A 26414-nucleotide genomic window follows, 5' to 3' on the forward strand; every position below is an offset into this window, starting at 1 on the left:
AAAATCGTATTAAGGGCCCGAATTTGCGGTTGCCCTCTATTTTGCTCACGTCAGAGGTCGTGATCCCTGCAGCTTGCCGGTTGCTACCCCACCTCCATTTATCCATTCCATCAACATCCGAGCTCCCAACTTCTGCTTTCCCGACCGCTTGCATTGCTTCCCCTTCCGCCTCAGCAAACACAGCAGCATCACCGCAACAATGGCCGCCTCCTGCATTTTCTGCAAGATCATCAAGGGTACGTCACGCTATCCACCTGCCGCACAGCACAGCCATAGCTCCCTCTACTTCCCCGCCCTCCTGCGTCGCGCCGCAGCTACAGCGGAAGGAAAGAATACACCACAGCTAACCGCATACCATCCAATCTCTACCCACAGGCGAAATCCCTTCGATGAAGCTCTTCGAGAGCGACAAGACCTACGCCTTCCTCGACATCGGACCTCTGTCGCGCGGTCACTCTGTACGTCTCCCATGGCTCACTAGAGCCCTTTCACCACACAATAACCTACATCAAAACAACTTCAGAGCTCCTATTAGAGCTGGCAAACCCAAGACCCACTCTCGAGAGCCAATTAGTTGCTAACGAAAGTCCCCGCAAAAAATAGCTCATCATCCCCAAGCACCACGGCGCCAAGCTGCACGACATCCCCGACGACCAGCTGACCGAGATCCTGCCCGTTGCCGCGCGCATCGCCCGCGCCGTCGGCTGCGAGGACTACAACATCCTGCAAAACAACGGCCGCATCGCGCACCAAGTTGTCGATCACGTACGATAATACCCCTCCCTCCCACATGCAAAAGAACAACCCCAACTCTCTTTCCAAGAGTCCCCAATGCGGGAAAGAAAAAAAAACGCTCCTAGTTGCTGACGCTGTTGCTTCTTCCACAGGTCCACTTCCACATGATCCCCAAGCCCAACGAGACTGAGGGCCTCGGCGTTGGCTGGCCGACCACCAGCCCTGCCAAGGAGGACCTGCAGAAGCTGTTCGAGGAGATCAAGGCTAAGATGTAAAGAAAAAAGATGAGGAAAGCTGGGGCATACGAAGGCCGAACATAGGACACAATGGACAAAGGGATTCCTATGAAGGAGGGGAAAGAAATGGAGAGCATTATTAAGAGCGCTGGCGGTGCGTGAGTTACGCTTGATGGGTTGAACGGAGTTTTAAGGAGGCTGGCGTATGCGGGTATGGGTGGTTGAAGGCGGAAGTTGTGATCATATACCAGCGGAGTTGAAGACGGAGTCGAAATAAGAGCGGTTCAGCGAATTTGACGAAGCAAGACTGACATTTAGTGAAATCGAGTGTGAAGCCAATGAGTGATATTAAATCCAAGCTTCCTATCGCTGAGCTCATGCAAGTTAGCATACAATGCTGCGTAGTACCTATTACTCTGTGACGCAGGAATGTTAACCCCGAGCCACCCATTCCACATGCGTGGGAACACTCATATATAATCTCCATCAATACTGTAAAATTATGCCGACTCTGCTTATGAAAAAGAAATATACGTAGGTACAATAGCATAACAAGCCGCCCCTCAGTTCCAACATCCTCCGCTCGCTCATCCCGACAACGCCTCCGATCGCTAAACCCCCCATAACCGGCAACGATCCTGTCCCGAAACGGGATGGTCAAAGGATCGTTCTGGGGTAAGTTTACCATCATCCCCATCATAGTAAAACGCAAGGGAAACAACAATGGTGGTGCCGGCGACGATGAGGCCCATCATCATCCTCCATGAGGCACTCGTCAACAAACTCGCCCCGAATATTAGGGCCTGCATTAACGGGAGAGTCGTGCAGGTTGCTCGCATACAATGGACCAGTGAACTGGTGATCGTCGCCTTGCTGCTGCTGTTGCCGCTGGTGCTGGAGATCCGAACGCTCATGATGCATGTTCTGTTGCTCGCTCTCTTCCCAAGCGTCACTGCGAACGTAGTAACTGGACTTTGCTCCCACAGAAGAAAATATGGTATAATATTTGAGTTGTGTTCATCATGCAGGGGGGGAAAAATTGAACAGGGTAGGCCTTTCCGACAGCAACGAAAGGGCAAGACATGGCAATAAACGTCCACACATATTCTTTTAATCTCAAGGGGACCCGACTCACCGCTGCGCCGCCCACATGCCCTGCTGCGTCTCCCTGATACGCTGCTCCTGCGCCCTGATCATCTCCTCCGTCTGCCCGCGGCCGTCGGCGCGGCCATCGATGTCCATGGCTTCCTCCTCGCCCTCGACGGGGCGCGGGATGTTTCCGGCGCCGGGACCCTGATCACGACCGGGCTCGCCGCTGCGGGCGCCGTCCATGACGGCCGCGGCGCCGCCGCCGGCGCGCAGCTGGTTGATGGCGCGGATGGTGTCGATGGCGGCGTGCAGCGTGCGGCGGGCGTTGAAGTTCTTCTTGACCGTCGGCAGCAAATCCTCCTTGCCGCCGCCGGGCTGGGGCGTGTTGGTCGTGGGGTCGGCGATCCACGGGTGCGACAGGGCCTCGTGAGACGTCATGCGCTTGGTGGGGTCGATGGTCAGGCAACGCTTGATGAACTCGCGCGCCGTCTGCGACACGCCGCGCCAGTACTCGAGCGGCGTGAACGAGTAGTCGGCCACCAGGATGGCCTGCATCTCCTCGAGGTTGGAGTCGCGGTCGAACGGCGTGTAACCGCAGAGGAGGAAGTAGGTGATCACACCGATGGCCCAGATGTCGCTGTGTTTTGGAACTGTCAGCCTCTCTGCTCTCTCTCAACATCTGGCATGCCGCGTGTGACTTACACAGGCTTTCCGTGACCAGTCTTCTTGAAGATCTCAGGTGCCATGTAGCCAGGCGTGCCGCAGGTGGTGGTCAGCACGTGGAACTGCTCCTCATCCATGATCCTACTCAATCCGAAATCGGCAATCAGAAGGTCTGCATTATCCTCAGGCGTGCGGAAGAGCAGGTTCTCGGGCTTCAGGTCACGGTGGACAATGCCGTGGTCGTGCAGGTATGCGACGGCTGAGAGAGTGGCACGGATGAGGTCTGCGGCATCGGACTCGTAGTAGCTGCCCTTGCGGCAAATGCGGTCGAAGAGCTCTCCACCAAGAGCAAGATCGGTGACAAGGTACACTGGCGAGTTGTTCCATCAGCGCCTGAAAGGAACGTTGAGGAAGACGTGGGGCGAGCTTACGGTTGTTCATGGTCTCAAAGTAGTCCACCAGCGTGAGGATATTCTGGTGACCCATTGAGACCCTCTTAAGCACGGCAATCTCGTTGCGGACCTGGCACCTCGATCAGCTTCCTATACGAGGCTGGAAAGACGAGCGCGTCCACGCACCATATGTTCCCTTCCCGCCATCAGGCGCTTGTTGATCACCTTCGCCGCATAGTATCGTCCAGTGTCGATGTGGACGCACTCCTTGACCACCGAGTAACTGCCCGCACCCAAGGTCTTGCCAGTCTTGTACCTGCAAGGCTGTATCTGCGCTTGCGCGCCGTTCGGAGGTGCCGCCATGTTGAGATCGACTGCTTCTGAAGCTCACAAAAGTCCGGGCGGGGCGCGAGAGAAGTGGGAGAGGGTGGATCGGGGAAGGATGGGGAGCGTGTAGTGGGTCTGAGTTGGCCGGTTTAGCCTTGGATCTGGACCGTCCGGTTCGACGAGGGGTGCAATGAAGAGGATTGGTGTCGCGAGGCTGGCCGCGCGGGCGGCGCGTTCCGGGGCGGAAAGTTGGGCTGTGAGCGGAGCGGTATGATCAGCGCGACGGCGCCTCCTGTCGTAAACTACGGGACGGCACCGGCTTCAAATTTTGAATACGCGCTCTCGCAACTGCGGAAATTGTTGTGAGGGGAAAGAGCGCATCAAACAGCCCGTGAAACGCCCCTCATGGTCAGGTGTTCCATGTACGACGCGGGGCTGCTCGTGTCGAATCAAGGGTCCGCCACCAAATGCTCCACGAGCCCGGCGGCCTTGCGGGGATGCATCCAACGTACACATCCGAACGGGAATTTCACTTGCGAATCAGCGCACCAGAGAGGATATCATTCACTACCCACACAAAGAAAAACAAGAAGTCAAGTAGCCGCTGTCGATGGATGCTGTTCCCATGTGTCCCTGTCCTCCTGAGATTCACGCCAGCGTTCTCCAAATACCGCATTACTCCCTATACCTTTAAAACTCCTGGAAAAGTCACTCGTGCCGTCTGCGGCCCGTTCTGCCTTTCTTTTTTTCTGTTTAGACAGAGTGGGACGGGCTCTCGCCCTCAGCCACGATTGGCACAGCGAGACCACGGTTGGAGCTCTGCAGCACAAGCTGCTCATGCCGTCTTGCGCGCAGGAAATCCGAGACCGCCCGGATGAGAATAAACCAGCCAACAATCATAAGAATGTACGACAACCATTCGCTGGTTGTGATCTGCCCGCTTCCACTCCCAGAGCCGTCGCCAGTCACGTCATTAGGATCAAAATCGACGTTGTTGGGGTCCTTTGGTGCGTTCCCGAATCCAGTCCCGGCATCTGGCGTGCCTCCGGCCATCTCATTGCTGGCGCCCTTCATCGTGAAACCGTACTGAACGAGAGTGATACCAAGACCAGCGCGCGCACCGTTCTTGGCGGCATGCGTCGTGTGAAGGAGATAAGTGAGTAAGAAACCGACCAGCTGAAAGGCCATGGAAATGATAGCGTTCCAAACAAAGGAAAATATGGAGCCGACGGGAAGGCCATCCACGAAGACTTCGTCCGAGTGGAGGCCAGGTGCGAGAATTGTCGTTTCCCAGTAGGGCGGAGTAGCGTCTGCTGCCGCTTGTTCGTAAGACTGGAAAGCATCGTCAGCAAACATCCATCGTGCGACAGCAGCATGGACACAAAACATACCGGAGGCTTTTCCTCTGCCTCGTCTTCCCTGCTAGGCTTCGCACTAAGGTTCGCAAATACACCATCGTTGCCCGACCCACCCCCGATTACGCGGCCGCCTGGCACGAAAGCCGGCAGCTGCGTGACTCTTCGCACGATGGGACGTGGCCTGCTCTCTTCCTCGCTGGATCCCTCATGACCATCATCACTTCTGCTTGACTCAGGCTGGCCGCGCATTAACCGCTGGCGGTCATCCATGCCATCGCCGTGCTCGTCGTCGGACTCATCGTCGGAAGGGCTGGCGAAAGTGTCTTCAAGCTCACGGTCGGCGTCGGATGAGAGCGGATCGTGTTCGCTCAGCAGGCGCTGCTGCGACGGGGACGAAGCGCGCGATCTGAACGATGGGGGTGGCGACGACGGTATCGGGTATTGCGGACCTGGGGCGGCAGCGTTGCTGTTGGACGACGATACATGGTCGTCTTCGTCATGCGCGGACACCTGAGAGTGAGGACTTGGTGTTAGCAGAGGTTGCGATAGGTACGTCGCATTGAGGGGGGTGCCTCCGTGGCGTGGGTGGAGATCTTACCCGCTCGTAGCGCTGCGAAGGCATGGCTGCGGCTGCTGGCGGCCGACGGTCGCGTTAAGGAGCTGATATGCAAAGAGCGGCTAGGGAGCGATGGAAAGGGCACAGGTCGAAGCAGAAAACCTCCGGCGGAGTAGGAAAAGGGGACTTTGTGGCGGCGGCAACGACAAGCTGGGGGGTGGTCCAGGTACGGCGGAGTAAGGCTGGTCGATGAGACGACGATGTGGTTGTCACGTCTCGGGCCGGGCGCTTGACTGACTGGTGCTGCGCTCGGCGGCACCGCCACAGCCTTAGGCCCAAAGCGGATGGAGTAATGCGGTCATCCATCTGCCATCCATTCTCGCGATATTTGATCGCCGTCGCCCGCACATTCCACCATTTTGCGCACCCCACCCCTCCTGTCAACGTCTGTCAATCGCCCAGGGTCTTCAGCATGGCATCGGTGCGCGCACTTCTTTTCCTTGCCTTCCCCAACGCTCCCTCTGACTTAGCGTCTTTTCCCGATAGACAATCGCGAAACACTACGCGCGCATCGCCGGCGCCTGGCCCAAAGACGTGCTGCGACCCACTGTACAGTTTCAAGATGCCCTGAAAGCGCGTGCCGCCGCAGCCTCCGCCGCACCCGAAGCCCAAGAGCTGAGAAACGTCAATGCGCTTTACTCACTGCTGGACAACCGCTATGCGAACAAGTACCCAACCTCGCCCTCACTGTTGAAGCCGCGCAGCAACCCTTCGTACTACGACGACCTTATGGTCGAGCTTTCCCGGGCTCCGGAGCGCGGGTGGTTCGAACGCCTCACCAACAAGTGGAAGGGACTACTGAGGTTGAAATAAAGAGGTAGACACATTGGGGATTTCATGCGTCACGATATTGTATATTACACTGTGCCAATAGGAAAGACTGGTTGGAGGCCACGCATAATGACAGGGACTGGAGCTGGGTTGTATGGTTTGGAAATGTCTCAACAAGTCTCATAGTGCGTCAGGACATGTTTGCAAGAGAAAAAAAATAAACAAATCATTGGCTGGCCTCGTTTTGCCCAACAACTATTGCAGATTCAAGGCAGCCTTGCTTTTTTTTTCCGCGTTCGAAAGAACAGCACAAACACAAATATTGCCACATGGTAAACTACCAGCTCAGCCAATTATTCATGAACTTTCTATCGCATACCTGGATTAATCTATGGTACACGTTACTCCAGCGCCTCATTCAAGTTGAATGTCTTTGGTCCCACCGAACCCCAGGGGGAAACCCGAAATGCTTGAAGAAGGATGTAGCAACAAGAACAGAAAAACAGCCACTCAGCCGAATGCCGAAAGCCCCCAAAGCCAGTATCAACAAACGCCCCATTACCTCCACCCCTTCCAGCAACTCCAGGCCATGGCACCCAGCAAGAAAAAAATGCCTCTTCTCTGAATAAAAAAAGACACAATGGACATGATGAAACATCCCAGAATTCCCGTGTAGTCGCAGCCCGGTAATCGTGTCTGAAAGCAATGTGTCCGGTACCCGCTGGTGATACCTGGATCGTCAATGCACTAGAGTACAGTGAATTAGGAAACAGTTCCAGGATATGGTGCCACGGGTTTCGCAGCTAGATTCGCTGCCATCTTCTCACGCTCCAGCTTCTCCGCCTCCATCATGGCGCGATCAGCTTTGGTGACACGAGGCTTGCGCGTAGTCAGGCCCCCACGAGAGCCACGACCTCCTCCACGGGTCTTAGAAGCAGCAGTGTCTCCCCGAGTGGCCCCACCTCTGCCACGGCCCCTGCCACGGCCACGTGCAACACTGCCATCCGACCTAAACAGGGTTAGTGAATGCGAGCTTTCGAGAATATTCTAGTACATACCTCTCAACAGTGGGCTTCTCTCCTTCCGTGAGGAGAGGGCCACTGTATACGAAGAAACCGTCCTTGGCCATGAGGGCAGACTGCTCCCATGCGAGCTCGGTGTCGTCAATGAAGTCGTCATCCTTGTCGTAGTCCTCAACCTTCTTCTTCCGTTGCCTCTTCTTTCCCTCTTGCGTGAGGTCATCTTCCATGCCACCCATCTCCACGTTACTCTCAGGCTCCGAGAGGTCGACGGACATATCGTCAGCAGACGCGGCACCTGAACCCCTTTCCAGAGCAGCGGCTGCGGCCGCCATTTGACGTCTCCTCTCCCGTGCAGCAGCAACACGCGGGTGAAGGGCAGCGAAGCCATACTTCTTCTCGACCTCACGTGCAAAGTTGATAGTGACGTTGGTCTGGCCCTTGAGTGGAAAAGTAAGCCAAATATTGGTGCCTTCGGTAGATGACCCTTTTCCGGAGGCGGCGCCAACGAAAGGCACGCTAGAAAGCAGACCACTGCCGCCTGGGAGTGGAGGAGGCGGTGCGGCTTCTTTGGGCTTGGACTTCTGTGGTGCAGGCGGAGTTGGCGCACCAGACGACCCAGCAGATTCCGCCTTCTTCGGCGCCGGCACAGGTTGCAGGTTCGGCTGCATTTGTGGCTGGGACTGGGGCGGCTGTTGCAGTTGAGCGGGAGGATAGGGCGATTGCGTCGGCTGTTGCTGCTGATGCGTCGACGGTGGCAGTTGCTGGTGGTGTTCGACGCCCTCCATAGGTGTTGCGTTCATTGGAGGAGGCTTAGACATTTGCGTTGTCTCACTTGGAGGACCAAATGGATTTGGCTTGGATTGGATAGGTGCGGGCGACGCAGGTGCAGAAGTGACGGACATGGGCGGTTGGAAGCGATTTTGTTGCGTGAGGTGGGTTTGGTTTGTTATGGAAGGCGGGTCGATGAGACTGTTGATAGAAGGCGACGCACTGGCACGGTTGACAACGCGTGCAGGCGGGGAGACAGGCGGGAGGCTGCTCGAATGGTGGTTCTGGGTCACAGGAACAGTGGACGAGCGAATTGGGTCATACAGCTGACCGCTCGAAGCCGGGCGTGGGTTGGGCGCAGTTGCAGCAACGACATGAGCTACAGCAGGGTTGGGAATGGGTTCGGGGTTGCTGGGTGCTATGTGCGGAGATGGTGCGGCGGGAATTGTGCCCACAAGGTCAGTGATCTTAGGCTGCCGCGAGACTGAGGGCTGGTGCTGCTGCTGCTGCGGCGGCGGCGGCGGCGCGGGTTTGTCTTCAGGCGCATGAGCGGGAGGCGGCGCGGGAGCCGTTGCCGCTGCGGCAGCAGCCGTCTCCGCTGCAGTCTTGCGCTTCTTCCGCTGCGGCGGCGGTGCATTGGGATCCTTGGGTGCGCGGGTGCGCGGAGCGCGCTTGGGCTTTTCCTCGCCATTTGCGTTTGCATTGGCGGCGGCGGCAGGCTCGCGCTTTTTGCGCGGCTTCTTGGGCGCAGCGGTGGCTGGTGCAGAGGTGGTTGTGGTGTTGTTAAATTTAGCGGCGGACGTGGGTGCGGGCGGTGGTGCTGCACCACCAAGAACGTGGATCGTGGAGCCGTGACCGTTGGAGTTGGCGGCGCTTGCGCCGGACGGATCGATGTCGGGCGACCCAGGGGGCGTCGAGAGATCGTCTGGGGACGACGAGCTCATTATGTGCAGTGAGAGACAACCGCGGACTGGTCTCCGGCACGAACACCTAATAGCGAGGGACAGCGGTCGCAAACCTCCACCGCGACGGCGACGACGACACTGCACGTAACGATCGGACGGGACGCAGCTGTCCAGGCACCGGCGGGCGACCTAAATCGGATATTCAGCTGCAGCGGGGGCGCCGCAACTCGGTTTCAGGGGATGGTTGATGGACGCAGATCCGTAGCAGCGGTAGCTGATGGAAGACGTCGAGAGACGAAGGAGGACGGGGCGGGTGTTAAGAGGAGAGGAAGGCAGCGGGCGATAGAGGCCATTTCATTGCGGGCGGCGTTCGCAGCGTGCGACACCTCAGAGACGACTTAGTTAAACAAGCCGCGGGGACCAAGGGCCTGCGAAAGCCAGAGCGAGGGCCCTCTCATCGATTAGAGACCCCAAAGACCCGCTACATATGGCTTTTCCGCATCCCAGCATCGTGCTCCGTCTTGCTGCGGCGTCGTGGTGAAGCCTGTCCGAAGCAGCCGGTGCTTCCGTCCGAGCAGCATCATCTCTGCGCTTCCCGCGGCCAACTGGCATCACAGGCCCCATGAGGTGCGCGTGCTGCTGGTTCATTGCTTTTCGGCAACTGCATCTTTCTCGTTCTCGGAAGGCGCCACAGTCAAGCCACAGTTGCGGAGCTTTAGCCGTAGGGCTTGGCGGGCGATCAAACCAGGGTACAACTACGGTAAGTGCGTCAACCTTCTCTCACCGACCGCACCCGCCAAAAACAACCCGCCACGCCATCTCTCCGCACGCTCCACGCTTCTCCCCGCCATGAGTGCACTGGGCAAGGGCGAGCGTTTCTACGTCAACTTCGACGACCCTGAGCGCGGCATCATCGGCGACCGCGTGGACGCCGCGCAAGCGCACGATGACGCACTGCCGGCTTTTCCTGGTCTCAGCTTCGTTGCCGATGTCAAAGAACGCGACACTTCGGAAGTGAAGCCACCCGCAGCGCCCTCGTTTAAAAGTACATCCACCGGCTTCCCTGCGCACAAGAAACGCACGCGCGTATCTGCCTTCAAGCAGCAGCGCAACGCCGCGAAGGACCCTTCCGGGCAAAAGGGCCAGGACAGAGAACCCGCCGGCCCCGCCGTCGCACCGCCTGTACCGACCAGAGAGGATGTCTCACCTCCGGTCGCTACAGTGCCTAGGGAGGGTGCTAGTGCTGAGGAGATAGAGCGTCGTCAGATCGACGAGGATAATAGGATGAGGCTGGCGGCGATGACGCCCGAAGAGATCGAGGCTGAGAGGCAAGAGCTTTTCGCCAGTCTCAATCCTGCATTCATTCAGAGATTACTGGCGAGAGCAAACATAGATGAGGGCAGCAATGAGCGCTCATTTTCCTCCACGACTGATCTACCGCAGACAGAAACACCTCCGAGCACATCTACTGAACCAAAATTACCCAAATCAGAGAAGAAAGTAACATTCGAGGAGCCCGAGACGGATATGCCATCAGCAGGCTCTGCAAAGGCAGATGATACAGGGAACGACGGGGCAGACAGCGCAGCAGACGATGCAGCAGTCGATGTTTCGAAACTTGAGGCAGCGCCCGAAAACTCACTCCCAGCAGCTCCATCAATTCACTTTCCCCGCCCTCTGCAACCGCCCGAGCTCGATCCCAATGACCCCAACTTCCTCCAGGACCTCCACGACAAGTACTTCCCTGATCTCGCAGCAGATCCGGAATCGCTCGCATGGGCGGCGCCCCTGCCTACACCCGGGTCTGCAGCAGACAAGCAATCGCCATACCACCCGTCGCTCCGCAGCCTGGACGCGAAAGACATCCGTTTTGGTTTCAACGGCGCCATAATACCGCCCAAAGTCGCACGGGACATGCCCGTCACCCTCGGCCTTCACCATCACGGCGAGGCACCTGAATCGGCAGGCTACACGATCCCAGAGCTCGCGCTTCTTGCACGCAGCAAGGTGCCAGCCCAACGATGCATGGCTTTTCAGACACTTGGACGGATACTGTTCCGGCTCGGTCGTGGCGAGTTTGGAATTGAGGGTACGATCGAGGTGGACGGTCCGGAGGTTTTGAAGGAGGGGCATGAAGATGAGCTAGAACGGCAGAACGAGAAGGACATGTCAATGCTGGCGAGGGGCTTGTGGGACTGTGTTGAGGAGCATCGCGTCGTAGATACGCTGTCGGAGGAGGTGAACAAGCAGAGCGGGCATTTGACTGCCAAGACTTTCGCAGAAGAGGCGCTATGGTACTGGAGAAAGGGTGGCGGTAGGAAGAAGAGGGCCGTGTAAAAAGAAATTCGTGGAACGAAGAAATTACCGAGATATTCCACACATTATTGTAATGAGTGCGTACAAGCTATGGAATCAAAATAAATGCAGTATTTCAACAAGATGGCCGCTCAAATGATGTGTAATGCAGGCAAGAAAAAAAAAGAACTACCTGGTCGATTCTGCCCGCATTTATGGCCGTTTTTCCATTTTCAAATAACTTGTGCTCACAAGACCGAGACCTTACCTTCGTTTGCTCTGGTGTACTAATGAGATAGATGCTATCATATCATCGCTATCCTGGAGAACCCAGAGTCATCACCAACCATCCAACGCCTGGAAAGAATTTGGTGAAATCACTCCTCTGTCACCGTCTCTTGTTTCTTTCTAACACCAATTAATGCTTTGGCTGTATCTTGACAGCCTTGAATATCTCCTCCAATCCCATGTCTGGACTGCCGGGTACCAAGTTCTTCCACACGTGCTCCGAGATGCGCGACTCAACAGGGAGAACGCTCCAATTGGGGCTGTGCTCGGCCTTAAGCCACTTGAAATCATCGACCTGGTCCCATAAGTTCGGTTGCGCGGAGGAGTCTTCGTGGGTCTAGTAGAGAAGTCAGCATTCATTAAAGCAATGATCTTCAATCTAAAAGTGATAGAAAAACAGATTTGTCAAGTTTAGCAAGCAGAACTCACGTAGGTATCGGGCAACGGCGCGAACCTGATGCCCACGCAATCCTCGATAATTGGCCTACTCCCGCATTGCAGGTACACGTCAACGTTCTTGCAATCATGCATGCGGAACTGGCGCGCGTTGATCACCAACACGCTACCTTCGACAGCGGTGATATGAATGGCGCCGGCAACGCGGCCGCAGACAAGCAGCGAGTCGCGCACGTTCTTGACCGTCAGGCCGGCAAAGGGGGCGCCGCCATTGGCCTCGGCCGTGGGCTGGCTCATGTCGACGATGCAGCGGCGCACGTTCGCGATGGTGCCGGCCGACGTCGCGTGCGAGGCGGTGGGCGGCAGGATGATGTGCAGGCCGGAATGGCCCGCGATGGTGACGCTGCTCGTGCCGCTGAACGACGGCTTGCGCACCGGCGACCCTTGCTGCTGCGAGCTGCTGAGGTGTCGGTTCACGAAGCCATCCTGCGCCGTGCCGCCGTGGCCGTCTAGCCCCACGCCGTTCTGACTGCTAAGGCTCGTGCCGTCGTTGCCGATGCCATCTCCTGCGCCCTCGTTCGCTGGCGTGCCGGGTGCGGCGGGGGAGGCGAAGGCGCTGGATTCCGCGGTCGACGTGTCTCCAGAGCTGGCGGTGGCGTCGTTAAGCTGGCGCGCTCCTGGGAGTTTGAGACGTTGCTGCGAGGCGAGCTCGGCCGCGTCCTCGAGCGAGATGGCAGACGGGTTCTTGTGGTGCGAGACGGCGGAGATGGCGCCGGACTGGCGGGAGGACTTGAAGGAAAACTTGCTACGGGGGGCGAAAGCGGCGCGGGCCTGGTTCAGCTTGTCGTTGAGGGCTTTGATGGCCTGTGGCAAGCAAGGAAAGAGAAGAACGTTAGAGCTCCGTGAGCTAGCTGCGGTGGGTGGGGGGTCCGCGCGCGCAAACCTCAGAATATGTTCGCTGGTCGTACGCCGGGATGTAGCTCGAGGCGTCCTTGACTTCGCGCGACAGCCTTGCTATGCCAGCCAGGCAGTGCTCCACGCCATCTGCCCGCTCGCCGCCCGTGATTGCCTTGTCCGCGAGCCGGTTGATCTCCTCCTGGAGCTCTGGCGGGCGGTTGTTAGCGTGTGTGGCAGGGATGCGGGGGTGTTCGCGTGCTCACCTGTCACCTCATGCTGGAAGTAGCGGAAGAAGCGCTCCTTCAAGCCGCTGTCCGCGTTTTGCTGTGGCGGAAGAGTAGCCATTGGTGAGGCGTGTAAATCGCGCAATTGAAGCGCTTGCTGCACGAAGGTTCTGTGGTTCAAGTGAGATCAGTAGGATTGGCGGATGACGGTTTGTGGTTCACTTTAAGCAGCGGCATGCATGGCCAGCACTGTGCCGGAAGCTAGGTAGAAGACCGTTTATTAGGCTCGTTGCGGGGACCAGGCCCTAGAGAGTGCCCCGCCGTGGAGTCAACAAAATTCTGGGCGTCAGGCGGTCGATCCCGATGCCAGTCCGCAGGACGTCTCCTCACGCCCTCCTGCACGTCAAGATGGTGGCGGCGGGGGAGCGTCAGGGATGACGCCCATGACATTCCTTTTGCGGACGAGCTATGCCGCACCCAACTGGTTGCCCGCGTTCCAGCGCAACGAGGCGGAGCATTAACTGCCGAGCCCGCAGCCTTCGCCAACGCCTCTGGCGTCTGGTGGATGACTTCTCTTTTCTCCGTCGTCCATGTCATGTGCGCGGGCGGACGCGAGTCAGTCGATATTCCGGGGGCACAGGGACACCATGCAAGTGCGGCAAGGCGATACTCTTGCTCAATGCACCCGCAGAGCTATGACGCTATAAAAAGCATAAACCGACGTCGGTGATCTGATATCCTCCTGCCAATCCCTTTAACATCTTTGAAACCCATTCCACGCCCGTGTCGTATTCAAATAGAGAAGGAGCCGTATTCACCTTTGCTCAGCGCTAGTCCTGCGGCTAATTCTCTAAAACATTCTTTATCCACGTCGATACAGGGAGACAGCCTCACATGCTGCACGTCCGCTGAGGCAATATGTAGCGTGATCGTGTTAGAAAGTGGTCGCATGCGGCCTTTGTCATAGCTTTCGGCTGGACATGACCGCCTCACTGACCTAACCAGACTCAGAAATGCAGAAACTCCACAACCCCTTGATGGCCACATGGAGCCCATCGATTGCCCTAGCTCAATAATATCTGTCGGGGCTTTCGGATTGACAGAGCACGCCTCCTGAGCATGCTGCCATACGTTCTGCACAAGACCCGAAGTGTTTACGACCATCTACATCGACGTGCATACATAATATTTTGAAAAGAGTGAACATGGGCCTTCGACGTCATGGATCCGGGATGTCGTTGTAAACCAGTGAAGATCTGTGTAAGTCGAGATGCTCGTGCAAGAAAGCGACTTGCGGTCACGTCCAGAATCCAACGCGGTTCTGACGTAAGGAAATCGATTTGTACATGTAGGCCAGCTGTAGCTGGCGGTATCTTGCTCTAGTTTTTGAGCAGCTGAAAGGCGCCATGGTGCTGCCATTGCCCGCCATTCCATCAGCTCTCCATGCTTCACATCCGCCACATCCTCGGATCTGCTCGTTTTGCGCAAACTTGAGGCTACTTTATCATTTAGTGGGAGGGCGGCGCCGTGATCTCGTAGCCGTACTTCTCCTGGAGCCTCTGTCGTCTCCTCTCCTCGTAGCCAGGAGGGTAGATACCTGTAAAATATCAGCAATTCATCTCGCGCCATATCTTCAACCATAGCGCATACCGCGGCCCTCGCCGATCCTGGCAACGGTCTCCTCCGCCGGCGTCCTGTAGTTCGTCCTCAGGAAACGTTTCCTTTCAAACTCGTCCGAGTTGGGATCTTTGTTGTATCCGGTCAAAGCGTGGCCGCAGAAGTCAAAGGTACTGAGAATAGCGGCAAGGCCGACGCCATAGCCGAGGACGGCGGGCATAGTCCGAACTGGTGTTCCAAAATCAGCCAATGCGTCTACTCCATCAGAAAGCCGCATGCCATACACCTCAAGCCGACCATAGCACCACCGAAGAAGCCGCCAATGGCCTCGTTCCAGGTGTCGTCCTTCTGGCGCAGGTTCGCCGCGGCGGAGCGGGAGAACTCGTAGGCGCCACCCATAGCCGCTACGGCGGATCAGCATTTTGCCAAATCAATTGCATTTACGGATGCGCCGGCGTACTGAAGAAGGCAATGGTGGTGCCGGAGCGGGTGAAGATGCCCATGGGGCCGTAGTTCTGCTTCTGCAGGGTATTCTGGATGCCGGACACGAAGGTGCCGGCACCGGCCGTGACCATCGTGGTCTTGATGGTCCGGCCGATCGTGTCCTTGGGGTGGTACGGGTGGTCGTCGTGGGCCATTTTGGGCGGCGGTCGAGAGCGATGCGATGGTCGAGGTTGTGGTGTCAGCCAGATTGGATTGGCTCTCCGCTATCGAAGCTGCGGCTACCGCTCACCGCCTGATTCTGCCCGCCGCCAACACTACGTGACAGGAGCTTTGACATCACACCCAGAACCAGGACAAGACAAGCTCACACGCCTGTTCCTTGTGCCTCACCCAGCCGACTTGACGTGGCGTGCCCAGCAAAGCCGCTATAGCGCGCGTCCTTCGTTTGCCGTCACCCGCTTACGCGTTCGCCATCCGCTCGCCGCTCACACATTATCCGCCTCATCATCCCGCCGCGTTGTTTGTCGCATCTCCCATAGCGGTGGCACACAGCAGCGCCCTACGTTTTCGCACTTCTCCAGCACATATCCGTTACCTCGGCTTCCTCCTCCGCTTTCTGCTTTCTACACACTCGTCGAGAACCCACTGTCCACATGTTGCCTTCTAAGCCAGGTTTCTACCCGCCGCACCGCCGTTAACGACTGTCATTTACGACTGACCAAAGCTGCAGGCAAGACCGCTCCACGCTTGCTCGAAGACCTGTACAATTATGATCCTCGGCAGCGCATACGTTGTGGGCGCAACATCCTCACAGACCCCCCGCCGCACTTCGATGAATCCAAACCGCCTATGGCCGCCGTGCCCGGCGGCAGCTGTCGCCACAACCTTACGTTGAAGCCGGATCAGTGCGTCTTGCCTGAGAGTTGGGATCGCCGCCCGGATGGACAGACAATATGCAAAGTTGCCTCATACTGTCGGATGTGTCGACACCACATCTCGGTTCTACTCGATTTTCGCCAGAGTATTTGCGAAACGCCATGCCCATACGAGGAATACAAGCTACACCACTTCATACATGTTCCTTCTGATGGGCGCCGTGACAGCTTGGAGGATGACTACATTAAGGAGAGCTATCGCTTCCAATGCTCGGCCCCGCTGTGCGGAGCGGTGATTACGGTAGAGGTTGCCCCGCCACGCCTCTCGCAAGAGGACATGGCTCTTTTGTCAGACAAGAGAGTGTTGGAAGAGCGTCTCAAGTCTGCCAAGAAAATAGATCCCGAACGAACCGAACTCCAAGCCGCCAAGCCCATCGACGGTCTTTACATTCTGCATGCGTACATTCGGGACGCGCTAGCTGGCAAGTCGTCGCGCATACCTTTGCGGAACAGGAAGTTCTTGGTGACATATGGGGAGGACTGTGACGCGCTATTCTTGCGGCTGGGATTTTCCAAGCGATCTGCACAGGCTGAGGAAGAGGTCGCGTGGTTCCTTCCTTCCCCTCCCCAGGATTGGGATCGCCTGCAGGGTGATTGCCTAAGAGATCGTCTAGACGACTCGATGCAGGAACTCATGTGCCTGATTGATCGCATGCCACATTCCGCGAAGCAAGAGTTGAAGAGGTACAGCTACCAACCACTGTCTGCACGTGAAACCTTGGAGAGGGTTTTTGGTGCCTACAATTGTCAGTTTCACCCTCTGTCACTTCCCCTCCTAGAAGCTGACTTTGTACTAGATCCCAAGAGGCCTGGCTACACTGCAAGCACACAGACACAAGGCGTTGAAGACCACCCGTAAGCCCTGCTATTCTGTGGTATCCTTCACGTGTTACCACTGACCGTTCCAGTTACTACGCCGGTCTGGGCGCTCTTGGGGCCTTTTCCGACAGCCTATTGGCGTTCGCATACGATCGACAAGTCGCATCTGATCCGCAGAACATTGCCTATTACTACGAGTGTCTCGCGGACCTTGCGGAGGGGCGACGAAGCGACGAGCTCAACATGAAGAAGGCCATAGAGGCATCCAAGGACATCGTTAGTCGAAAAGAGGCGATGCAGTCCCTTCGCCGCTTCAATCTCGAGCCCGAACGGTTTGCCACATATACCGATGAGTATATCATCAATCAGTTTCGTGTGCGCGTCCCCAATGTTGGGCTCGCAGAAGTGCAAGATTTGCGCGGACACCTTTGGAAAATCGGCGCGTACAGGCAAAGCCAAACAATTATGGATGCCGCTGGCGACAGTATGTATTAGCTCAACTTATGGTTTCAACGACGACTAACCGGCGGGCAGTCATCCAAACATACGAACAAGCTTTGTCATGGTTGGGAGCAGAAGCCGGCCACGGTGATGATCAAATCATCGCCGTGGCAGGATTAAAGGTGCGTGGAACAAAATACGCCGGGATATTCCTATATGCAAACCAAAAGACCCGGAAGCATTTTAGGCGAGGCGATCCGTTGCTAACTAGGAAATAGAAATCTGAGGAGCCGTCCAGCGAGCCGAAGATTGCCGAAGCTATCAAGATTATCGCGGACCACCGTGACAGCGAGGGTCTCAGGGTTTGGCTACAGACAGGCGAGATCAAAATGGGAAACGACCCGGAACTGGAGAAGACTAAGGCTTTCAGTGCTTTCGGGCTCAGCAACCATCAAGGCGCCGTTGATCCTGAAATGCTCGAGCTGACGCTGAGCGACCTTAAGGAACGCGATCCGTCAAAGAGTGATGAGTATGATCGCTACGCGGCTATCATCAGGGCTGAAAGCGGCAAAGGACCGGCACCCCCTCCGCCGCCGAGGTACCCGCTGGATCAATGGCCGGTTGGTATCGAGAACCTTGGCAACACCTGCTACTTGAATGCCATCCTACAATTTCTCTTCACGATTAAGCCGTTGAGAGAGTACGTCCTTAATATAGATGAGCACCTTATGGAAGTCAACGAGGAGAACATCCGTAAGAAACGGGTTGGAAGCAGAATGGTCACTGCAGACGAAGTCAAGCGGTCTCAGCAATGTAAGCTATGATCCTAACCTTCTATGAGACATTGTTTGACTAATCTAAACAGTTGTCAAGGAGTTAAAGGAACTGTTCGAGCAATTGATTACGGCCCCTACAGCAACCATTCGACCCAAAGTAGAACTAGTCCAGCGAGCTCTGGAGTATGCAGCTCCTACTGAAGAACCGAGTCCGTCCGGGACCGACACGACAGGGCCGAAGACTGAGAGCGATGACAAGAACGACGTCGAGATGGCGGACAGTGCCGTAAACGGCGATGCCTTGGCAAGCTCTCAAACTGAAGCTGGAGACAGTGATGCCACGCTTGTTGGAGACAGAGATTCTGAGACTCTACCGGATGCCGAGGCAACCAAGGTGGAGAAGGATATTCCAGTCGAAGACACGACGGAGAAGCCGCCACAACCCGAGCATCCACCACCGGTTCCTCCTCGGAATAAACCGACTAGCATTCCTTACACAATGCAGCAAGACGCTTCTGAAATCCTCATCAACATTCTGCTTCAACTGAGCTATGCCATTCGTCCGGACCAATTCAGGGAGGATGGTGAACAGCTCGACTTTGTCAAAGAGTACGACCCTGGCCGATTCATAAGTGGCACCTTAGCTAACGTACCTACCTAGACTATTCTACGGCGAAGAAGCCGCCTCGCTCAAGAGGAAAGGAAAGACAACAGAACAGAAGGCCCTCTTCAATACTCAGTACGTCACAGTGGTCGACAAGCCCAAGAACATTTACGAGGCCATCGACGACACGCTCGATAAGGGAGCGATAGAAGATTCAGACGATGCCGAAAAGTGGACCACGATTCTTCGAGCACCTCCCATCTTGAAAGTTGATGTAAAGAGATTGGGGTTCGACAAGGTGAAAAAGCAGACGATCCGTTCTGAGAACCATCTGCAACTGGAGGAGACCATATACATCGACCGATATCTTCGTGACGAAGCCACCTTGCAAAGAAGGAAACAGTCGTGGGAAAAGAAGGCCAAGTTGAAGTCTCTCCGTGAGCGCAAGGCTGAGCTTGTTGCAACCAAGGTCGAGGTGTCGTTATCAGAGGCGGTTCGAGCTGCATCAGATTTCATCAGTGCAGTTGAAGCTGATGAGCAGGACCCGACTAACGAACAGCAAACAAATGGCGTCTTCGGAGACGATATGGCAGCAAAGGCCGAAGAGACGCGAAAAGAGATCAGCAACTTGGATGAAAGCATTGCAACTCTTGAGGCGGAGATATCTTCGCTTTTCGCAGACATGAATTCGGTGCCGTACAAACTGCATTCCTTGTTCATCCACCGTGGTGGTACCGGAGGCGGTCACTACCTCGTATCGATCAAAGACTTCAAGAACGGAATATGGCGCAACTACAATGACGAAACCATCACCGAAGTCACAGATGTCGAGAAGAACATCTTCGGCCAAGGCGACACGTATTCCAAGATCATCACGACCTGTGTCGTCTACGTCAAAGCCGACCTCAAGTATTGGGATGGAGATCTCGTGGAGGCACTTCATCGCAGACCTATCGAAATTCCTGAGCAGTCTCCGCAGCAGCAACAGGATATTGAGATGACGAGCTTCAGCAATGATGACTGGACAGAAGCAAAGCTCACGGAAGGAATCGACCCAACGGATGATTCACAGAAGTTACCCGAGTACAGCCAGGATGGGTATGACACTTCGCAGCTGGACACGAAGCCTAGTGGGGGTCAATGGTGAATTATGAGCATTTACGCAGTGAACTGCGGCTCTACTTGACCTGTCCCCACCGCGCTCCTTGATCTCTGTTCTGAACTTTCCTTCTTGGCTTTATTTTATTCCTGCTTTTGAGTTTTCCATTCCATCAGGCTAGCTAATGAAGCTTTTGCACATGTTAGTTTTGTTGATTTCACCCAGTTCTTACGGAGGCGTCGGAGCAACTCGGCGGTTGCTGCGGACGAGGCCCTACTGGACGATATCGACGATGGCTTGGAAGTCGTAGTCTACGGAAGTAGGCGCAACGGGCGGCTCGGCAAACGTAAGCGCACGCCCAAGGGTGTGTTCGCCTTCCCTCCGTTCCCATTGTAAATCAGTTATTTAGAACATGACTGCAATTGCTCTAATGCTTCTGTTTTTTCGTTTGGTTGAAGCACAGGTTTGTCTTTCTTGATAGAAGGGTACGCCGGCTATGAGCAATGGTTGGAAAGACAATGCACTGAGCCAGGGTTTCAGAAGCATTGAATCAACATGTTGGTACAGAATCATTCAGAACGGTAGATATGGGTTCTTTTTTGTCTCTGTATTGCCTTTCAAATGTGTATTCTTGACGGTTCTTTTCTTGCTCTGTTTATTTAATCCCATGCATAGCGTGGCCATGGCATGTGCGAGTGTTTAGGATGTATATGAGTCTATTTGAAAGCTCAATCACGTACTAATATGTATCATTCAAGAATAGACACTGTTCAGAATTTCACTAACAGTTAGGATTAATGCCAAATGAAAATTGGTAATAACTGGCGCTAAGTCTGGTTAATTCATTGAACAAACCATGGGACGACAAAAACCACACTGATGACGATTTTCATCTTGAGTTCTCAGAATGGAAAGAAATTGTCAAGGTTTACCAGCATTCCGCTTCCCTTACTTTCCGGGGCCTGAGGCAACAACTATATGTGCGGACGTGCGGCCCCACTAGCATTGCTCATTAGGAGATCGAAGAGGACGATGAGTCGAAAGAGGATGCAAGGTGCTCAGGTCGGCCTGCGGCATGTGGAATCCGGCAAGGACGGGTCAATCAAAAGAGTCTAGGCTACCATGATGGCTCGCGTCCGATTTCGGCCACAGCTTATGAGTCTCAAGCTGAACGCTCCTGCATATAACACATGCAAGCGCAAACGAGAAGAAACTTTCTTTGCATCCGGCCTTCCCAGCTCCTGGCAGCTTATTTCAAGGAAAACGCAGCGCCGCGGCTCCGTGCGAAAGTGAAGCAGCCCACATGACGCCCAGCGATCCCATCCACATCTACGCCATCAAAGGACGCAATCACGAGCTCGAATAGCCAAGCGCATACAAATCGCAAACGCAATCGCATACTAACACTTCCACTGACCCTCCAGCTTCAGCCTCAGCCGAGTACGTACCTACATACCTTAAGTGTCGCCCCTGCCTCAGGCAAACACCAGCCTCGAATACGCGCCGCACCACGCCGCACTCCAGGCAACAGCTCGCCCCTCCCCACCTACAAGCCTTCTTGCCTTTTATTTCATTCGCCTGATAAAAATCCAATGCAACCCCCGTCTCCCCTCTCCATTTTCTCGCGCCTCGCATTCCACCAACCCCCCATCAGCTCAACGCCGCAGGTGAGTAAGCATAAAGTGCGGAGCCGAACCGAACCCCGTTTGCCGGACAAAGGACGACGACGACGACCATCAAGGTAACCGTTGGGCCTACCGATTATTAAAAAGGACACTCAGCGCCACGCTCACGTCATTCATGCACAAACGAAGGCCTAAACGACCCTCCCGCTCTTCCTTCCTCGGTTTGCCTTGCGTTTCCGACTCGCATGGATGGGATTGATAATACTGCTGGGCGGGACTTGATGGAGGGGGGAGGGAGACTCGACAATACAGTGGCTGGGCACACACGCCACTGACATTATTGGCGGTTGAGGGGAGGGCGAAAGATTGATTGAGAGACCCTCTCGGAAGAGAAGAGGAAAGAAAATAGGTGAACGAGGGAAGACAAGGGAGCGTATCACGACGACCATGACTACCACCACCACCGTCAAATCGTATCGCGACCTGTTAAGGATACCAAGGTAACGGAAGAGACTGGAACAGGCCCTGTAGGAACCAGGAAGTCCGCGGTACATCATCAACCACAAAATTCACACGAGGATAAAAGATTTGTTGCCGAAGGAGACGCATTGACGTCTCACACCTTGTTACATTCGTCTTCTTGTACTAATTTGTCTTTCTCCCACAGATTCTGCTCCTACCACTGTTACATTCTATACCTTTCTCTCCGACCTCGTGTACGGGCCCATTTCCCCCCATCTCGTATAGCCAGACGATCAAAACCCGAGAGTGAAACAAGAGAATCTTCAAACGTGTTGGAAAACCGAGATGATGCACACCAGAGAGAGATCTAAGCGACGACGCGCGCACAGCCACCCACATCCATTTTACTACGACGGAATCTTCTTCTTTCAATCTCACGTATTCTAAAGCGACCATAATAGGCGCCGTTTGCCCCCCACCCGCGCGTTCTCCTCTCCCCCCTCTCCGCTGTATGCAACAGCAACAAGAAAGCAAAAAATAACTTCGGGGCCAAGGTTGGGGGTATCATAAAACATTGTCGGTTGCGAAGCCAGAAGATTGCGAGCAATGCAAAGAACAAAGTTGAAAAAAGTTCCGCATATCGACGATGCGGAAGAACCGAGGCCGTTAAAGAGCAGGAATAAAACAAGAAGCAATTAGACAACGCGCAGAAAACGCCATTACAAAGACTTTCCGAAACAGTTAAAACAGGTCGCTAGAACGCAGCAAAAACAAGCCGAGAAGACGCTCAAAATGAAGGATGAAAAAAAGCGAAGCGAATAAGACAAGATGATGAAGAAGAGCGGGATGAAAGCTGTTGCAGAAGGGGCGCCGTAGCAACTTCCGAAAGGAGCATCGAAGCTCGTGCGAGTAACCCCGGACCGGGACCTGAACCGCGTGCAGGTGGGGACCGATTACTACTTCTTGATTACTGAAGCATCATTTCAGCCACAGTGGATTTTGGAGCCAAGTCAATGGCGGGAAGAACCGTCTCCTAGTCAATGCAGACTAGACTGCACGGTCCCTCGTCGGTCGAAGCCGCGGCATAACGTAACGAGAAAGTGGCGGAGCTGCAGGCCAACCGGTCTGTCAGCCGGTCCCAAACTCTTTCACAAGTCCGGCCAGAAGCATGCAGAATTTAGCATGCAGCTCCACGAAGAAGTTCTCCTTGCCAACAATCTCAGCTAAGCCCTTAGCGCGCATGATGTCCCGGCTAACGCGCGGATATCCGTCTGGGTCAACCTTCTTTGCCGCTAGGAAGGAGGATACGGGAGTGATGTTGCGCGTCGTTGGGGATGCGGGAGACCCAACAGTGCTAGCTGCGGGCGTAGGAATAATGGTGTTCGGCTTTCCGCCAGAGACCTGGACACTGGCGCGGCGCGGAACGCTGCTGCCACTAGAGCAGCTGAGCGGCGGAGTGATGGTGCCCGGGCCAGCGGCCGTAGTGGGCCGCATGTGAGCGGTGGAGGAGGCATATGTGGACTCCTGCTCAAGAACCTGTTTTGCCATGGCAATGATCTGGTTCGCGATCTGTTCAAACATCTCGGTGATCTTCACCATGGCCTTACCCACGCGCCAACTGTCGCGCCCTCCCAAGGCAATAAGCGCGTACGTGCGTGTTCGGCCGCGAGCACGGGGATCCGGGATCCGGAAAACGTAGGCGACAGTGTATCCCAGGACGGGATCACCGAAGTACAGCGGGCCAGATGGGGCACCGCGCGGCAGCTGCTCACACGAGAGCGTGCGGATACAGATGCGGCGGAGGCGAGAATACGCCGACGGAGAAATGGGCTGGCGGGTGGTGAGATAGGATAACGTATGTGTATGTGCGTTGCGTGATCCGAAAAGAGGCGAGGCGGGAGAAGACGATGTGACGCTGGGCGGCGAGCGGGAGAATGACGTCGAGGCGTGCGACTGCTCGTCGGATGATTCTGAGTTCGTATCGCGGTCGTCAGAGGAGCGGGTGCCTCGTGCCATCACCGACTGAGTCGTGCGCAAGACAGGGCTGCCGTTCTGGCCGCGGCCGTCCTTGCTCGGGCTGCCGGGAGCGCCGTCCGGCAGCTGCTCGGTGACATTCTTGGGGACGAGGAATGAGCAATTCTCGCAGCTGTCGCTATCGCCGTCGCCGAGGTTGCTGCCCAAGGTCGAGCTGGAGTTGTTTTTGGCCGAGAGGCTCGGAAAGTAGGGGTTGTGCGAGTTCTTGGGCGACTTTGGGCTAGTGGGAGGGGTTTCAAAGGGCGAGGAGAGCGGAGGAATGGCGGGCGAGTCGTTGAAATAAGAGGCCTTGGACTGGTCGTCGGCGGGCGGAGTGTCGCAGGGGTGGCAGGTGGCGCAACTGCCCTGGGTGATCTGGGTGCAAAGCACGGAGGTGGGACCGTGGACCTCACAGAAGTGAGCAAGAGAGATCTGTCGCGGTGCGGTTAGCCAGAGCAAAGGGGCGTTTTGAACAAGGGAAGCCAGGCACGCGCTCGGTGGGCGGGCGAGGGTGCTAGCGCGATCTCGCAGGCGTCGCGTGCAGCATGTCTTAGACGGGATCGGGGTGAGGAGCGTACAATGAAATCCATCTTGCAACGCGTGTGGGCGCGCAGAGCTCATGCGACCACCATCTTGCGCGGAGCTTCGTATGTCGGTGGAGAGTCGGCGGGCGGGCGGCGGGAGGTTGGCAAGCGGTGACTCCGAAGCTTGCCGTAGGATCTCGGGAGAGGAGCGTGGCGCCGAGGGAGCGAGACAGGCGGTAAGCTGCGGATCGCCGCGAGGTTGCGAGTGGAGGAAGAGGAGGAGGTGGTGTGGGTGGAGAGGGCAGTGTCTGAGGCAGCCCACGCCGTCGGGAATGAGGTCAGGGAGGCGGACGGGTGTCGCAGGGACCGTGGGTTTCTGGGGCTGGCGGGTGGTGTGGCAGCAGTCTTTCTTTAAACGACGGATGCGCCCTACCCCGGTCGGCTTATTATCTTCTGGGGCGTGAAGCGGTCAGAGCAATCGTCGCGACGGCCATTGGCGACCAGGGTATGGTGCGAATGTAACGGCATGGTTTACACCTCCGCTAAACGACGCCTCCCGCTTCCAACGATCCACCGCATAGCGCTGCCCCGAGCGCCAGCTGCGCCGAATGCCAGATGCTCCGATCCGGTGCGCCGCCATGATTCGCCGCGCGCCGAGGGTGATGTCAGCTCTGCGCGCGGCGAGCCTGGAGGGGTGCCGCATCGGGCGGGCTGGGCTCGATGATCCGCGCGCCGCCGGAGTGCAGCACGCTACCACAACAGTCGCTGCGCAACTCTGCCCTGCAGCGAGGTGGAGCTCCTGGCAAAAACACCCTCACGAGATCAGCTGCTGCATCCAGTCGCGCCTGCCAGGGTCCAGAACGGCAGCGGCCGAGCCCCATCAGCGAGTCCACTCGCGGCGGCTTGCTTTCGCGTAATAGCTACCTCTAGCCCGGCCGCATGCGACTCGAGGGCTCGCAGCAACACCATAACGCTCATCAGCACGGCGCCGGCGAGCCTTCTGCCCGACGGCCAGCCGCCCGGCCGTCCCTAGCCAGGCACCAGGCGAGGCTGGAGCCCGACAGGAGCAGCGGCGCTCTGGCGTTTGGCGAGCCTCACGATGCTGCAGCCGGCGTTGGGCGTGGAGAAGCGCGTTTGAGTTAGCCCTGCAACAGTTCTCGGCTAATGCGAGTCGCCCTGGCCGGTCCTGCGCTCCACCGCGCCGCCATGTGTCTCTTGCTTCTGGCAAATTTCCGCGCCGCCAGCGATTGGGAGCGCGCCTCCCGCACACCAGGAAGCACATACCAGCAGTCAGCGAAAACCCAGAAGCCCGGATCCTGGAGGATCGTCGTTGCGCCAGCCCTCGCTGCTTGTACCGCCGGCAACATGCCTGCTCGCGCTGCCGTGTGTGCCTCAGCGACGAACGGCCGTCGCCGCATCCGTCGCCGTGCACGCGCCCTGACCCTGACTGAGATGAATGGCAGTTGCTCGTGTGCTAGGCAGCATTGGCGTGTCGTGAGCCCACATGCGGGCCGCGGCGGTCGGTCGGCCTGGCTCGGCCGGTGGATGGGTCGGGTTTCTCTCCAGCAGCACTTTCCCATGCTGATCCAGGGCGGCAACACGGCACGCCTTCGGTGCCGCCTTCACAAGTCCCTTTGCAACGACGGGAATAGCGCCCCAGTGCAGCTTGCCCGAAACGGAAGTGCTGCGGAATCGTCTCGAACGGGCCTCTGTCTCAGCCCCGCTGTATCATCAACAGCCAGCTGCTACGCTCGCCTAGCAAAACGGTTCAGTAAACAGCACGGCGCTATTACGAGCTCCGCGCGCGTCTGCCGACCCTCAGCATCCGCCTGCCTGCCGACCTCCAGCATCCGCCCGCCTGCACCCGGCACTGGCTCGCTCCCGAGGCGTCCGTGTGCTACGACGAGTAACAGCGTACGCGTTCTCATCAGCCTCGCGCCTTTGTGACCGCGTGGCGCACTCGTCGTGCCTATCTTCCCCGGAAAGCGTCAACGGCAGCGGCTCAGCTGCAAAACAGCCGACTTGTTGCAAGGAAAGATGCAGCGCGTCGGCTTGCCCAAAGCTGATGATCCT

The 26414-nt window shown here is 56.5% G+C and overlaps 10 protein-coding genes across 10 annotated transcripts; 4 read left to right on the forward strand and 6 right to left on the reverse strand.

The window, feature by feature from the left end:
- Positions 1-199: 199 nt before the first annotated feature.
- On the forward strand, positions 200-1010 carry LTHEOB_1793 (Hit family protein 1; the record flags this gene model as incomplete). The annotated part of the gene is made up of 4 exons (XM_035510533.1): positions 200-236; positions 376-458; positions 604-765; positions 888-1010. The coding sequence occupies 4 exons, from the start codon at positions 200-202 to the stop codon at positions 1008-1010; spliced, it is 405 nt and encodes a 134-aa protein (XP_035366303.1).
- Positions 1011-2102: 1092 nt separating this feature from the next.
- On the reverse strand, positions 2103-3478 carry LTHEOB_1794 (Calcium calmodulin-dependent protein kinase; the record flags this gene model as incomplete). The annotated part of the gene is made up of 4 exons (XM_035510534.1): positions 2103-2697; positions 2763-3093; positions 3155-3245; positions 3302-3478. The coding sequence occupies 4 exons, from the start codon at positions 3476-3478 to the stop codon at positions 2103-2105; spliced, it is 1194 nt and encodes a 397-aa protein (XP_035366304.1).
- A 717-nt stretch (positions 3479-4195) lies between these two features.
- On the reverse strand, positions 4196-5422 carry LTHEOB_1795 (Metal homeostatis protein bsd2; the record flags this gene model as incomplete). Its single annotated transcript, XM_035510535.1, has 3 exons — positions 4196-4774; positions 4834-5310; positions 5399-5422. 3 exons carry the CDS (start codon positions 5420-5422, stop codon positions 4196-4198), a joined length of 1080 nt encoding a protein of 359 aa, XP_035366305.1.
- A 406-nt stretch (positions 5423-5828) lies between these two features.
- Positions 5829-6229, forward strand: LTHEOB_1796 (Cytochrome b pre-mRNA-processing protein; the record flags this gene model as incomplete). The annotated part of the gene is made up of 2 exons (XM_035510536.1): positions 5829-5837; positions 5903-6229. The coding sequence occupies 2 exons, from the start codon at positions 5829-5831 to the stop codon at positions 6227-6229; spliced, it is 336 nt and encodes a 111-aa protein (XP_035366306.1).
- A 720-nt stretch (positions 6230-6949) lies between these two features.
- On the reverse strand, positions 6950-8921 carry LTHEOB_1797 (Histone promoter control 2; the record flags this gene model as incomplete). Its single annotated transcript, XM_035510537.1, has 2 exons — positions 6950-7196; positions 7246-8921. The coding sequence occupies 2 exons, from the start codon at positions 8919-8921 to the stop codon at positions 6950-6952; spliced, it is 1923 nt and encodes a 640-aa protein (XP_035366307.1).
- Positions 8922-9731: 810 nt separating this feature from the next.
- Positions 9732-11219, forward strand: LTHEOB_1798 (RNA polymerase II-associated protein 1; the record flags this gene model as incomplete). The annotated part of the gene is made up of 1 exon (XM_035510538.1): positions 9732-11219. The coding sequence occupies one exon, from the start codon at positions 9732-9734 to the stop codon at positions 11217-11219; it is 1488 nt and encodes a 495-aa protein (XP_035366308.1).
- A 376-nt stretch (positions 11220-11595) lies between these two features.
- On the reverse strand, positions 11596-13103 carry LTHEOB_1799 (Tubulin-specific chaperone; the record flags this gene model as incomplete). Its single annotated transcript, XM_035510539.1, has 4 exons — positions 11596-11802; positions 11895-12725; positions 12805-12965; positions 13022-13103. The coding sequence occupies 4 exons, from the start codon at positions 13101-13103 to the stop codon at positions 11596-11598; spliced, it is 1281 nt and encodes a 426-aa protein (XP_035366309.1).
- A 1387-nt stretch (positions 13104-14490) lies between these two features.
- Positions 14491-15237, reverse strand: LTHEOB_1800 (NADH-ubiquinone oxidoreductase; the record flags this gene model as incomplete). The annotated part of the gene is made up of 4 exons (XM_035510542.1): positions 14491-14579; positions 14633-14827; positions 14884-15003; positions 15060-15237. 4 exons carry the CDS (start codon positions 15235-15237, stop codon positions 14491-14493), a joined length of 582 nt encoding a protein of 193 aa, XP_035366310.1.
- Positions 15238-15696: 459 nt separating this feature from the next.
- Positions 15697-19765, forward strand: LTHEOB_1801 (Peptidase C19 ubiquitin carboxyl-terminal hydrolase 2; the record flags this gene model as incomplete). The annotated part of the gene is made up of 9 exons (XM_035510543.1): positions 15697-15715; positions 15774-15948; positions 16147-16724; positions 16776-16833; positions 16887-17281; positions 17332-17420; positions 17517-18051; positions 18104-18623; positions 18676-19765. 9 exons carry the CDS (start codon positions 15697-15699, stop codon positions 19763-19765), a joined length of 3459 nt encoding a protein of 1152 aa, XP_035366311.1.
- Positions 19766-22932: 3167 nt separating this feature from the next.
- On the reverse strand, positions 22933-24407 carry LTHEOB_1802 (Folliculin; the record flags this gene model as incomplete). The annotated part of the gene is made up of 2 exons (XM_035510544.1): positions 22933-24249; positions 24396-24407. The coding sequence occupies 2 exons, from the start codon at positions 24405-24407 to the stop codon at positions 22933-22935; spliced, it is 1329 nt and encodes a 442-aa protein (XP_035366312.1).
- Between the last annotated feature and the right edge of the window lie 2007 nt (positions 24408-26414).

The sequence above is a fragment of the Lasiodiplodia theobromae genome (genome assembly GCF_012971845.1).
Source record: "Lasiodiplodia theobromae strain AM2As chromosome Unknown scaffold_4, whole genome shotgun sequence".
NCBI lineage: Eukaryota > Fungi > Ascomycota > Dothideomycetes > Botryosphaeriales > Botryosphaeriaceae > Lasiodiplodia > Lasiodiplodia theobromae.